Raw genomic sequence first — 11,340 nt, 5'->3', positions numbered from 1 at the left:
CAGAAGCGTAATTGGGCGTTCTTGGTCGGGGTCCCCACTCAAAACTTTTGGTGATTCACATGTCGCGACTTGAGCTCACTCGCGACAACTTGCGATACTCGTATAATCCACCGCCGACACCGCGTTCGCCGAACAACGCACACCATGGCTTCAGTAGCCGCACCATCGCCAGCACCGAAAGAGGAACCCGTGGAGACGGCCGTCAACGAAGTTGTCAGCCCCGCTGATGCCCTCTACGAGAAATGCGCGCAGCGGCCTGCGGGCCAGATTTTCTTCCAGCGCGATCTCTCAAACATGCAGGTGGCTGAGACTATGGCGCAGCTAACAGTGCTGTTGCAAGAGCTATGTGACCGACATCTCTTGAAGCTTATGACATTTGAGGGCGACCCATGCTGGAAGCTACGGTCAAGAGAAGACGCCGACAAGTATGTGTAATTCTGTACAATTTGGCGTACCTGAATTCTTCTGACGAGCATGTGTCCTCCAGACTGCGACGACTTACACCCGACGAGCGTCTCCTCTACCACCACATCGATCAAGTGCAGGCTGACGGCATCTGGTCCAAAGCCCTCCGAGCCAAAACCAACGTCACTCAACAGACCCTTACAAAATGCCTCAAAAGCTTGGAATCGAAGGACTTGGTGCAGTCAGTCATGAGTGTCAAGTTTCCGAATAGGAAAATGTACCTGTTGAAGCATCTGAAGCCATCCGAAGATATTGCAGGTGGACCATGGCAATCCGAGGGTGACTTTGACACTGCGCTGATCGACACAATATCGGGCATCGTCGCCCAGCATGTGGAGAACGAGACTTGCATCAGGGTACCAGGAAATTGGAACGACTATGAGATAACAGGCGACAGGACGGCCGCTATCGCCCAAAAGAAGGCCGAAGTATTGGGAGCCGTACGGGATATAGAGGAAGCGCCCGCCGTGAAGCCCTACAACCCATCTAGAGACCCAAACACATCCAAGCTCGTTCATCGACACAACCCGCAGTACCCAACAGCTGCCTCTGTAGCCCAATGGCTTAACTCAAAGGAGATTTTGCGCGGCAAGACTGTACGTGAGGACGACATGGAACAATTGTTGGAGATGATGGTACTTAACGACCGGCTCGAAAAGATATCTGGTACCAATTATCGAACGGTGTTACGAGCCACCGACACCAAGGTCTACAACGGCTTTGTTGATGCACCATGTGGTAACTGCCCCGTCTTTGATCTTTGCGGGGATGAGGGTGAGATATCAGCAAGAACCTGCGTCTATTTTGGCCAATGGCTAGAGACCACATCTGAGGAGATATAGTCATTTCATAACACATGAGACCATGAGGGTTTAGCGGGCAAAGTCAAGCCGTCTACACAGTAAGCTTACGAGCTTCACTCAAAATGCATAGCGCGGAGTTCTGGTTGTCAGCATTTGCATAGAGGATCGGAAAGGTATACCCATCTATTCAAATACAATTTTTACCAACACCTTCCTATTTGACCCCTAGATACTCAAGATGACTTGTGTCAGATGCCTGGTCGCTTTCGCAGACATTTACTCAGAGATCCGTGCCTGATGCTCTAACTCTCCGATAGTCTGTCGCACAAAGTCTCCGAGATGATGAAGATCTCCACTCGGAGACATTTGTCGAGAACCAAGAGTGAGACAATCGAAGATATTCGTCCGTCTGCTGGCTGACATTGGACTTAAACAGCAAGGCTCAGACTGCGACCGCACGAAGCCATGTTGAAGAATCGCACTTACATAAGATGCATGCGCCCATATTCAGTACTCGACACATAGCACACCAACTTCTATCAAGCCTCGAGTCCAAACACCCACTTGCGACCTTTCACTGCCGGGTACTTAACTTCTTACCATCAAACACCAACATGGCCAATTTTCTTGAAGCCGAAGCCGCGCAAAGGTACAAGAACGCCGAGAAAGCTACTGGCCCTTATGCCAAAACCATCGTCGGACAATCCGGGATAGTTGCGCATCTGGACTCAGGAGCTGAAGCCAATGTTCTCGACTTTGCGTGCGGGACTGGAGTCGTAGTACAGAAACTCTATGACACTATACCGAAGGAAAGATGGGGACAGCTGAAAGTACTAGGCGCTGATATTAGCCCGCCGATGTTGGAATATTTAAGAGCGCGAGGAGAGAAGCAAGGATGGATGGGGCTGGAGACGAAAATTGTAGATGGAAACGTGAGGTTCCTTTTCCTTGTACAAGCCTCAGCATTGTCTCCGATACTAACGCTTTCTTGAAGGGCGACTTCACACAGGCTCTACCCAAGTCCTCGTTCACGCACATATTTGTCACATTCGCTCTGAACATGCTCCCAGAACAGACACTCTCGCACTTGTGTTCTCTCCTACGCCCAGGTGGCTTCATAGCAGTAGCGACATGGTCTGCCATGCCCTGGCATAGTCTCCTCACTCGCAGCATCGCGCTCATGGACGCACCGCAGCCTTATCCCCCTTCGCATAAGGAGATCCAGGAGAAACTCTGTGGACCCTGGGCTGCCGAATCCTACGTGGCACAACGTCTTGAAGCCGCGGGGCTACAGCGAGCAGACACATCGACGCAGAAGGAGAGCATACGTGCTGGGACGCCCAAGGTTTTCATAGAGAGCATGCAGTTTCCGCTACAATTTATGGCAAAGATATGGTGGGAAAAAGAACGGAATGGCGTCTTGGAGGAGTTGAGTGATGCTATGAAGGGGATCGTAGAAAACGAGATTGGAGAGGACGGTGAAGTGGGCATGGAGTTCGACGGGATTGTGGGGTGGGGATGGAAGAGTGATTGAGGCTACCTTTGCTTGACATGTGAAAGGCGGAGCAGTCTCCTTCTGTACCAAAAACACCGATTTCCTCGACGTGCATCACATTAGCAAACTTCCACGTGAGGCAATACTGAGTAGCTTTTGGTAGCGTCTGGATGAGCAGTCATGCCCCAAGTTCAGATGATACTATTCCTAGCGCCAAGACGCACGTTCCCGCAAGCGTTCCATCCTCATGACGATCAGCCGGCGCGACATCTCGTGGCCTCCCGAGTGAGTGACGGATCGACTGTTTGACTCCACCATCAACGCCATGTTCCTTTGAGACAGGCCGACACTCTTTTAGTCTGCCTACAGCATTTGCCTTTCATCACAACTAGCTTCCCTTTTTTGCATCCAAGATCATGTCTGGCACCCGGCCTCTCCTCTCGAACCGCGCGTCTTCGGACATCAGCGGTGATCGCGATATAGCAGAGGAAGATGCCCTGCTCACAGGCCAGCGAACAGCGCGCATGGAGAAAGAAGGACCGCGATCTTGGAAGTTCTGGAGGGAGATAGGTCTGTTTGTCTGGGCTGTCATCGCAACGGCAGCCGTTATCGTACTCGCCGTCATCTTCCAACGGGCAGGTTCCGACTCCAAGACTTCACATGCGAGCGGAAAGAAGAACCTCATCTTCATGGTTTCGGATGGCATGGGTCCTACCTCGCTATCACTTACGCGATCTTTCATGCAATACAAGAACGGCGCGCCCTTCAACGAGCAGCTCGTTATCGATCAGCACCTCATCGGACAGTCGCGGACCCGTTCTGCCTCGTCTCTCATTACCGATTCAGCGGCGGGTGCGACGGCATTCTCATGCGCACAGAAGAGCTATAATGGTGCCATCTCCGTCACACCTGACCACGAGCCATGCGGAACGGTGCTGGAAGCGGCCAAGAAGGCTGGATACATGACGGGTCTTGTAGTTACTACGAGGATCACAGATGCGACACCCGCCTGCTTTGCGGCTCACGTCAACATGCGATCAGAGGAGGACCGTATTGCAGAACAGATGGTCGGAGACTACCCACTTGGCCGCGTCGTCGATCTGATGTTTGGAGGCGGACGATGCCACTTCCTGCCCAACTCGACAGTCGACTCCAGCTGTCGCGCGGATGACAGGGACATTGTGGACTTGGCCAAGAACAATGGATTCAACTACATCTCTGACCGCGCGGGCTTTGACAGCCTGAAGGGAGGAGCTAGTCTCGACCTGCCAATGTTGGGACTCTTCGCCGAAACTGACATCCCGTATGAGATCGACCGCCGCAATGAGAACGACATCTACCCAAGCTTGCACGAGATGGCTGAGGCTGCCATGAAGGCGCTCAGTGATGCAACGAGGGATAGCGACAAGGGCTTCTTCCTCATGATTGAAGGCTCCAGGATTGACCACGCAGGCCACCACAACGACCCTGCTGCTCAGGTACACGAGGTCCTCGCCTACGACAGGGCCTTTACAAGTGTGCTGGATTTCATCAAGAACGAGGAAACGCAGACGGTCATGGTCTCGACATCGGATCACGAGACTGGCGGTCTGGCTGCTGCTCGCCGTATGTTCTGTCCACCCCTTTGGTAGTAACCATTGCTAACAATCAGCAGAGCTCCACGCGTCTTACCCCGAATACCTCTGGTACCCCTCTCCCCTCGCAAATGCCTCTCATTCCGCTGAGCGTCTCGCTCTCGATTATACAAAGCATCTGCTTACCGACCCATCTGCCGATGAGACGACTGATTTTGTGCGTGAATCGATCACATCCGGTCTCGGCATCTATGACTGCACCGACAAGGAAGTCTCTGACCTTGTCGCCGAACCTGCCACAGCTTTGTATCAATACGCAGACATGGTATCCCGTCGTTCACAGACTGGCTGGTCAACCCACGGCCACAGCGGTGCGGACGTCAACATTTACTCCTCTGACCCCAAGGCTGCCATGGCACTGGTAGGCAACCACGAGAACACTGAGGTCGGGGACTTTTTGCGGGACTATTTGGGTGTGGATGTCGAATCAGTCACCAAGGAGCTCAGAGAAAAGGGTACTGGATTGACGGTACTCGACGTGAACGGCACAGAGGTCAGCTGGATGGGTAAAGTGCCTGAAGATGGGCAAAGACTGGATGGCCAGACCCATTTGGCCAGCTATGGAGGAGATTTCAAGAAGAGAGGTGACAGTGGTGTAGTACATGGGGAGTCGTGTGGATGTGGACATTGATTTTAGCGCTGTTTGGCATAATTTGGCGTTTGTATATCAAGGCTTAAAGAGATACCGGTCGATATAGACTATTGAGATTATGGCGTCAATTCATTGATATCCAGCTTTCCATTTGGTTTGTCTCTTAATATTGTTTGAAGAACACCTTTTTTCCAAGATATATTACTAAAATCACGGTCAAACCAAACATTCTAGAAATCCCTCACTCCTCCAGCTCCACTTGCTACTCCCCATATCTTTGTCTCTACCACTATTGCTACTTGTATCATTGTTTCTTTCCCTTCCCCACTTTCTTCTCCGCCCTAACCCAATCCCCAACTCCTCTTGGCTCACAGTGGGTAGATGCCTCGATGTCACTTCTGTTCCAGTCAAAGTCTCTGACTCAACACTTCTCCTAGCCGACCTTGACCTTACGTCCACATCTCTTGGTGGACATTGCCAACCCGCCATACCAAAATCCACATCATTATCACCTTCCCTTCTCGCACGTAACTTGGATTTGAAATCCTTCAATGTCTTCTCCTCCAGCCTTCTCAAAAGTCTCTCGTCTAGAACGGCCCATATCCTGCTCATGAGTGCGCAGAAATGCCACAAAGCGAGTATCACTGCGCCAGTTGCCGAACAACCCCCAGCGCTGTGTATACGCCAATTGATGCGGGTACAGCGCTGCTGCAATGTAGCTGGCTGGTCATAGAAATGCCAGAGAGGGTAATCGTGCTCATCGCAAAAAGCGAAGCTGGGGCGAATATTTGCCGCATAAGTGTAGACATGAAAAGTGACGGTCAAGAGCACGATTACATCCCAAACGGCAAGGAGGATATGGCGGGTTAGGGATGTATAGGTTGGACGTAGGAGGGGATGGTATGTGTGTGGATCGAGGGGACAAGGTGGTGATGGCGTGTTGTCCAAGCTCTCTATCCAGTTCACAGATGTGCGGTTTTTGGGTACATGCTGTGGTGTCGCTGAACGGCGTTCCGTATCGTGTGTGGGTTTTCGCGGATCTTCTTTCCCACTTCTTGTTCCAAACGATCCAAGATGTCGTTGCCGCCATGCTTCAATGTTCTGCTGTGTACTTTTCAACCATGTTTTGGTAGCCCTGCGCCTCCTCCCCACATCCCTTCTCCTTCGTACCGGGTGTAACTGGTCAGCATACCACCCTATGCATAACAGTGCATGCAACCCATCGAGCGATACCTATCGAGATGTCAACACCCATAGTCTCTGAGCATCCAGTCTCCCACTCTCATCTTATTGCAGGCTTTACTCTCCATTCCGTTACCCAACATGCTCGCAGACTCACAAACAGATAGACAGCTATCCACCTGAACATATCTGTGTTATCGAACAATTGTCCAAGGAACGCCTCTTCCCAAGCCCACGGCATTACATAAGACCCGATATCTCCTATGGCAGCTGTGTGCGATATGAGCTGCATGACAAGGAAAACGACGGTGCTGAGTACAAGCATGTGGATTATGATGTGGGCCTTCAGGGCATGGAGTTGGTGCTTGTGAGGAGTAGTGACAGCAGAGAATGGAGGAGACGACGTGGAGGACATGATTGTATGAAGGTTCGGTCTTGTGGATGAAGGACTGCACAGGTGTATGGCGAGGATATGATAATGCGGTAGGTAAGACGCTGTTCTGAGATAAGCGGTCGTCCGTAGTTGCTACGGAATGTCGAAGAAATTGCAAGTGGAGTATGCTGAGGGAGTTACGACATGACAGGGTATCCCATGTTTGCCTTGAGGATGCAATCTATGTCAGTTATTCTATCGAAAATAATAAACCTCATTGTATAAAGTATTACGATGAAGATGGAAAAACGGAACCGTGTCTAACATTAAGAATATACGCTGGGAAATATGTAGGTCACAATTTTTACTCTCTTGCTAAAAGTCATAGCGAATACTTGTAGGATACCTTTCCAGGCGTACCGGAGATTGGCAAAAAGCAACAAAAGTTAATAGTGATAGTAAGATCTCTACGGAGGACTCCCAAACGCCACGCTAATACAACGGCAAATTGCAAACTGGACAATGGCCTATCCCAATAGCACTAAGAAGATTGAAATGATCGCGGTTTACCCGACAGAAACTGACAACTTTGAGCCGTTTAGACACCAAAGTCGTTTCCAAAATTACCGCTACCGTACGTCCAATCTGGCTGGGTATCCAACAACCACGATACAGAATCGAACATCTCGAAACTGTTCGCGCTAGCCATGCCGTTTGTCAGCTGAAGAGGCATACTTAAAGTGTTGACGTGCGGATTGAAGTTCGGAAGGGTATGGGCTGGGTTCTCAACGACGCCAGGGGGTGGTGTAGAGTTACTAGATGAGTCTGGGTTGGTGGGGTTCGTCATAACCGTATTTTCGAGTTGTTCCGCAGCACCGCTGACCTGCGCCTCTCGCCAGCGCCATGCGCAATCGAACACCACACTCATGCTCATGCGACTGCGAATGATGAGACCAAGAGGATCATCTAGCATACCGATACTACCTCGTCTTTGGCTCTGTTGCTGATGCTGCTGCTGGTTGTGGTGGTTGAACATGGAATTCATCCCTGAATTGCTGAGAGACGGTGATTGTGAGAGGCTGTGTAGGCTGCGTCCACGAGAACTCTCCTTCCATAGCTGCGCCAAAACTTCGGCAAATCGATCCAGGAGATCGTTTGACCACACTTTGGACTTCCTCAGCGCATCCACAGTTTGTAGTACGAACTGGCGACCTTTGTCTGCGGGCAATTTGCTGGCGAAGTCTGAATTAAGGAGCTTCAGCAAAGCAAATCCGGCTGCAAGAGCCATTTGCATGACGTAGTACGGAACATAGAGTAGCCTTCCCTCACGCTGCAGTTTGAATACGCGCTCGAGGTAGGCCGTTGCAGCAAAGTATAGTGCGACAAGATCGTCTCGTCGCTCGAGGCGAAGTTCCGGACTGAAGAATGAGTATAGGTGGAGATGTAGTGCAACTGCATAGTGATATAGTTCTTCCAAGCCTGTTCAAAAAGTCAGAGATAATTGAGTATGGCTGAGGTCGTTAGACATACCACTGTCCACTCCGTCAAGGGAGCTATTCTCTTCCTTCACGCGCTCTTCTTTCAGGCGATCGGCTTCAAGGCTCATGTAGCTTATCGCCGCACCTTCCGCAAAGCGGTGGCTGTTGGAAGAGTATAGAAGCTTATTGATCCTGCTTGCCGCCATTTCCTGGCGCAAGCGGACAAACAGCGTTGGTGGTATTATGCGCATGTGCTCTTCATCATCCACCTTGAACTCTAGCGTCGAATCGTAAAGCGTTATGGAAGGCTGTCCGTTTCCTGTAGACACACTATAGCACGTTAGCCTTTGTGGTATACATTTGAATGGCACCGAACTCACGTTTGAGCAACAATGTTGCACACTGCCCATGTGCGCAACCGATCGTGTATATCCTCGCGCCGCAGCTGCATCTTTGTCCTAGAAAAATCGTCTGGGTGTGTCGGCTGATGCAAACCAATCTGCATGGCAACCTGCATCATGGCGCCGCATAGTATGAAGGTCGGATCCGTCACCGTCCGCTCCGCCGGAAGTGGCCAGGTACAAAGTAGACATAACGCCTTGACTACATGGTGGTTCGGCTGGTTTCTAATCGAATCCCAGATGAGATCGCTCAGCGGTTTGGAGAGATCCTTAAGAAGAGACGGTCGTGGCCCATAGCGCCGAGCTGCGACAGCAATTATTGCCCAGAACAGCAACTTGTGATCTTGCGAGTAATATTCGTCTGGCGAGCGCACTTGGTCTAGGAATGGCAAGAATGGATGGTATAGCTGGAAGTACTCGGCGAAGAGCTCATTAACCTCCCCATGACCAAGGCGCACTTCGCCTGTACCAAGCGCGAAGATCATAGGCGAACCGCTGCGCAGGTCTAGTAGAGACGTCGCTGCCACTTGTGTATGCTGTGTCTGTAGGAATGCATCGTCTTCCACTTTGGGGACCGGGCCGGGAGTGAAGCCATGGTTGTCTGGCGCTTGCTGTGGAGCATCCAAGACAGGCTGGTTCGGCGTGGATTGGCCCTCGTACATGGCGAGACGTTCGCGCAAATACTCCATCTCCTTCTCCATCTCGGCATTTCTATTACGCTTTCCGACGCGCTTGAAGTTGGGTTCGATTACGCATCGCAGGTTTTGCTTCTGACATCGCGCACAACTGACGAAGGGATCTTGCTGGACGTTACACTTGAGCTGCAAAGGCACAGTTAGTGGGGACCTGGAACATTGACGTCTGACAGCCTCATGGTTGGTGGTAGGCGCATGTCGGGAAGATGTGAATCATCATCGTAGACGGACACACGTACTGGCGGCGGCCAGGCATAAGCGGGCGCACTCATGCCTGAGGCAGAGCTCACCAACGGGCGCGTGTTCCTCTATGGCGTCATATACAAAAAAAAAGTACTTACCTTCTGCTGGCGACACTCATTGCACGCGCGCTTCACGGCGGTATTGCGCCGCGACGACGACGAGGGCCGCGTATCGCCGTCGCCGTTTTCATCGTCGTCGCTGGATGCGGAGCGCTTGAAGCCTCGGGTGTGTGTGCTGTTGGGGCTTTGGAACGGATGCGGTAGGCCTGGTAGTCCTGGCGTCGTTGGTGACATGGAATGCAGCATATTGCTCGACATATCCGACCGATATCGCAGGGAATTTAGGTTGTGAGGGTAGGTGGAAGTGGGGGTCCAGCTGGTGTGAGTCCGAGGCCGCAAGCGCGTGCGAAGCTTGACCAGCTGCCAGACCACGACTCTGACTCCAATGCCGCGGGAGACTCTCTCGATCACCTGGGCATGCGCGCCATTGACTGCTATCGCAAGCTGCAAGCTCCTGCAGGATGCCGCCGAACTATGGGCTCCAGGCCGCGGGCGAGCTTGTCAGAATTGGTCAAAATTCTCCAATCACAGCTTGGGAACCCATGCTGAATCGCGGCACCCAGCCTCGTTCAGGTAGGCTCCACCGCTGGTATCCGAGATACTCTCTGTGCGTCACGAGCTGGTCTCTGAGTTATTCGCATTTACGTGTAAAGGCATATCCGGGGCTGCCTTTACAACAGGGTGCGCCGAGCGTGCGGGCGAAGCTCGTTGTTTTCCGACTTGTGTACTCATAATTGCTAGTACTCTCAAGGCACATACAGGAATCTAACTTGCAACTCTGACAAAAGTGACGGTTCATGCATATGGAAAGTAAGCATTAGTGTTCGGATTGAGACTTTCAAAAACGGGCCTCTTTACAAAACTTCATGCTACGTAAGATGATCAACATGACATTTGAAGAGTTAGGCATCCAGATTGACCTTGTGACATTATTGCCATGTACGTCGTGAGTAAAGGTGTAGACTGTTGAGCGCATTTGTGATCTCATTAGAGAACGCAATGGATCGAAATGGGAACCTCCCAGAGCTGCAGTGGCATCGCTAATTTGTGTGAGATGGTAAATCGGTCAGCCATTGGCTGTTGCCTGATCCCGTACATTCTCCCATCTTGTGCAGACTAAGAGACTTCAGGCACTTGGGATATGAGATTGAAGTAGCATTCAAGCCACCAAGCTCCCTTGATAGCGTCACAGTAGTATTCGCTGGAAACACGTCGTGTAGCTTGTGGATGTATTCGTGACCCTACTCAGCTACATCCTGGCGGAGTGACGTAGAAATCGTCTTGATATCGTAAAAGCCGACCGAACCAGGAGACTGCCCATAATGCACATGAACACCGAAGACCCAGTTTTGACATGCTAAACCCCTTCACTCAATGCAACCGCTTAACGCTTCTTTTGCTGGGACTCCTTGAGGACCTTCTTGACGACCTTCTGCTCCTCGATCAGGAAAGCACGGACGATGCGGTCCTGGACGCAGCCGGCGCATCGCGATCCACCGTAGGCGCGCTGGACGGTCTTCTTGGGGCGGGAAACCTGGGCGTACTCGCGGGGGCGGAGGGCTGGGACACCCTGGAGCTTGGAACCGCAGTCCTACGAACTGTCAACAGCAGGCCTGTACATGCGTCCAGGTCTAACTTACACCGCACTTGGGGGCAGTGCCCTTCTTCTTGATGTGCAGGTAACGGAGCTCACCACCGGGCGTCTTGATGACGCGGACCTTCTGGCTCTTGGTGTTGTAGGGGGCGCGACGCCTCTGCCCTTTGTTAGTCTACAGTCCTAACAATTCCAAGATCCTCAATCGCCTCCTCCAGCGCTCGGGTTTGCGGTGCGACGTACGTAGGTGAGTCTGTTGGACGGCATTGTGATAGATTTCCCGGGGAATCAGTGGGCGATTGTCTGTTGTGCGTGAGCGGGCTGAT

At 51.8% G+C, this 11,340-nt stretch overlaps 5 protein-coding genes across 5 annotated transcripts; 3 read left to right on the top strand and 2 right to left on the bottom strand.

Moving 5' to 3' along the window:
- Positions 1 to 144: 144 nt before the first annotated feature.
- J4E82_002495 (uncharacterized protein) lies at positions 145 to 1,307 on the top strand (the record flags this gene model as incomplete). The annotated part of the gene is made up of 2 exons (XM_051728796.1): positions 145 to 425; positions 488 to 1,307. 2 exons carry the CDS (start codon positions 145 to 147, stop codon positions 1,305 to 1,307), a joined length of 1,101 nt encoding a protein of 366 aa, XP_051591314.1.
- Positions 1,308 to 1,882: 575 nt separating this feature from the next.
- J4E82_002494 (uncharacterized protein) lies at positions 1,883 to 2,802 on the top strand (the record flags this gene model as incomplete). Its single annotated transcript, XM_051728795.1, has 2 exons — positions 1,883 to 2,200; positions 2,263 to 2,802. 2 exons carry the CDS (start codon positions 1,883 to 1,885, stop codon positions 2,800 to 2,802), a joined length of 858 nt encoding a protein of 285 aa, XP_051591313.1.
- A 377-nt stretch (positions 2,803 to 3,179) lies between these two features.
- Positions 3,180 to 5,028, top strand: J4E82_002493 (uncharacterized protein; the record flags this gene model as incomplete). The annotated part of the gene is made up of 2 exons (XM_051728794.1): positions 3,180 to 4,368; positions 4,418 to 5,028. The coding sequence occupies 2 exons, from the start codon at positions 3,180 to 3,182 to the stop codon at positions 5,026 to 5,028; spliced, it is 1,800 nt and encodes a 599-aa protein (XP_051591312.1).
- A 2,114-nt stretch (positions 5,029 to 7,142) lies between these two features.
- On the bottom strand, positions 7,143 to 9,654 carry J4E82_002492 (uncharacterized protein; the record flags this gene model as incomplete). The annotated part of the gene is made up of 4 exons (XM_051728793.1): positions 7,143 to 8,023; positions 8,075 to 8,352; positions 8,403 to 9,238; positions 9,460 to 9,654. 4 exons carry the CDS (start codon positions 9,652 to 9,654, stop codon positions 7,143 to 7,145), a joined length of 2,190 nt encoding a protein of 729 aa, XP_051591311.1.
- A 1,150-nt stretch (positions 9,655 to 10,804) lies between these two features.
- Positions 10,805 to 11,281, bottom strand: RPL34B (60S ribosomal protein L34B; the record flags this gene model as incomplete). The annotated part of the gene is made up of 3 exons (XM_051728792.1): positions 10,805 to 11,011; positions 11,061 to 11,174; positions 11,258 to 11,281. 3 exons carry the CDS (start codon positions 11,279 to 11,281, stop codon positions 10,805 to 10,807), a joined length of 345 nt encoding a protein of 114 aa, XP_051591310.1.
- Between the last annotated feature and the right edge of the window lie 59 nt (positions 11,282 to 11,340).

The sequence above is a fragment of the Alternaria postmessia genome (assembly GCF_024291825.1).
Source record: "Alternaria postmessia strain BMP 2775 chromosome Unknown scaffold_10, whole genome shotgun sequence".
Taxonomy (NCBI): domain Eukaryota; kingdom Fungi; phylum Ascomycota; class Dothideomycetes; order Pleosporales; family Pleosporaceae; genus Alternaria; species Alternaria postmessia.
This window is presented reverse-complemented; position numbering and strand designations above follow the sequence as displayed.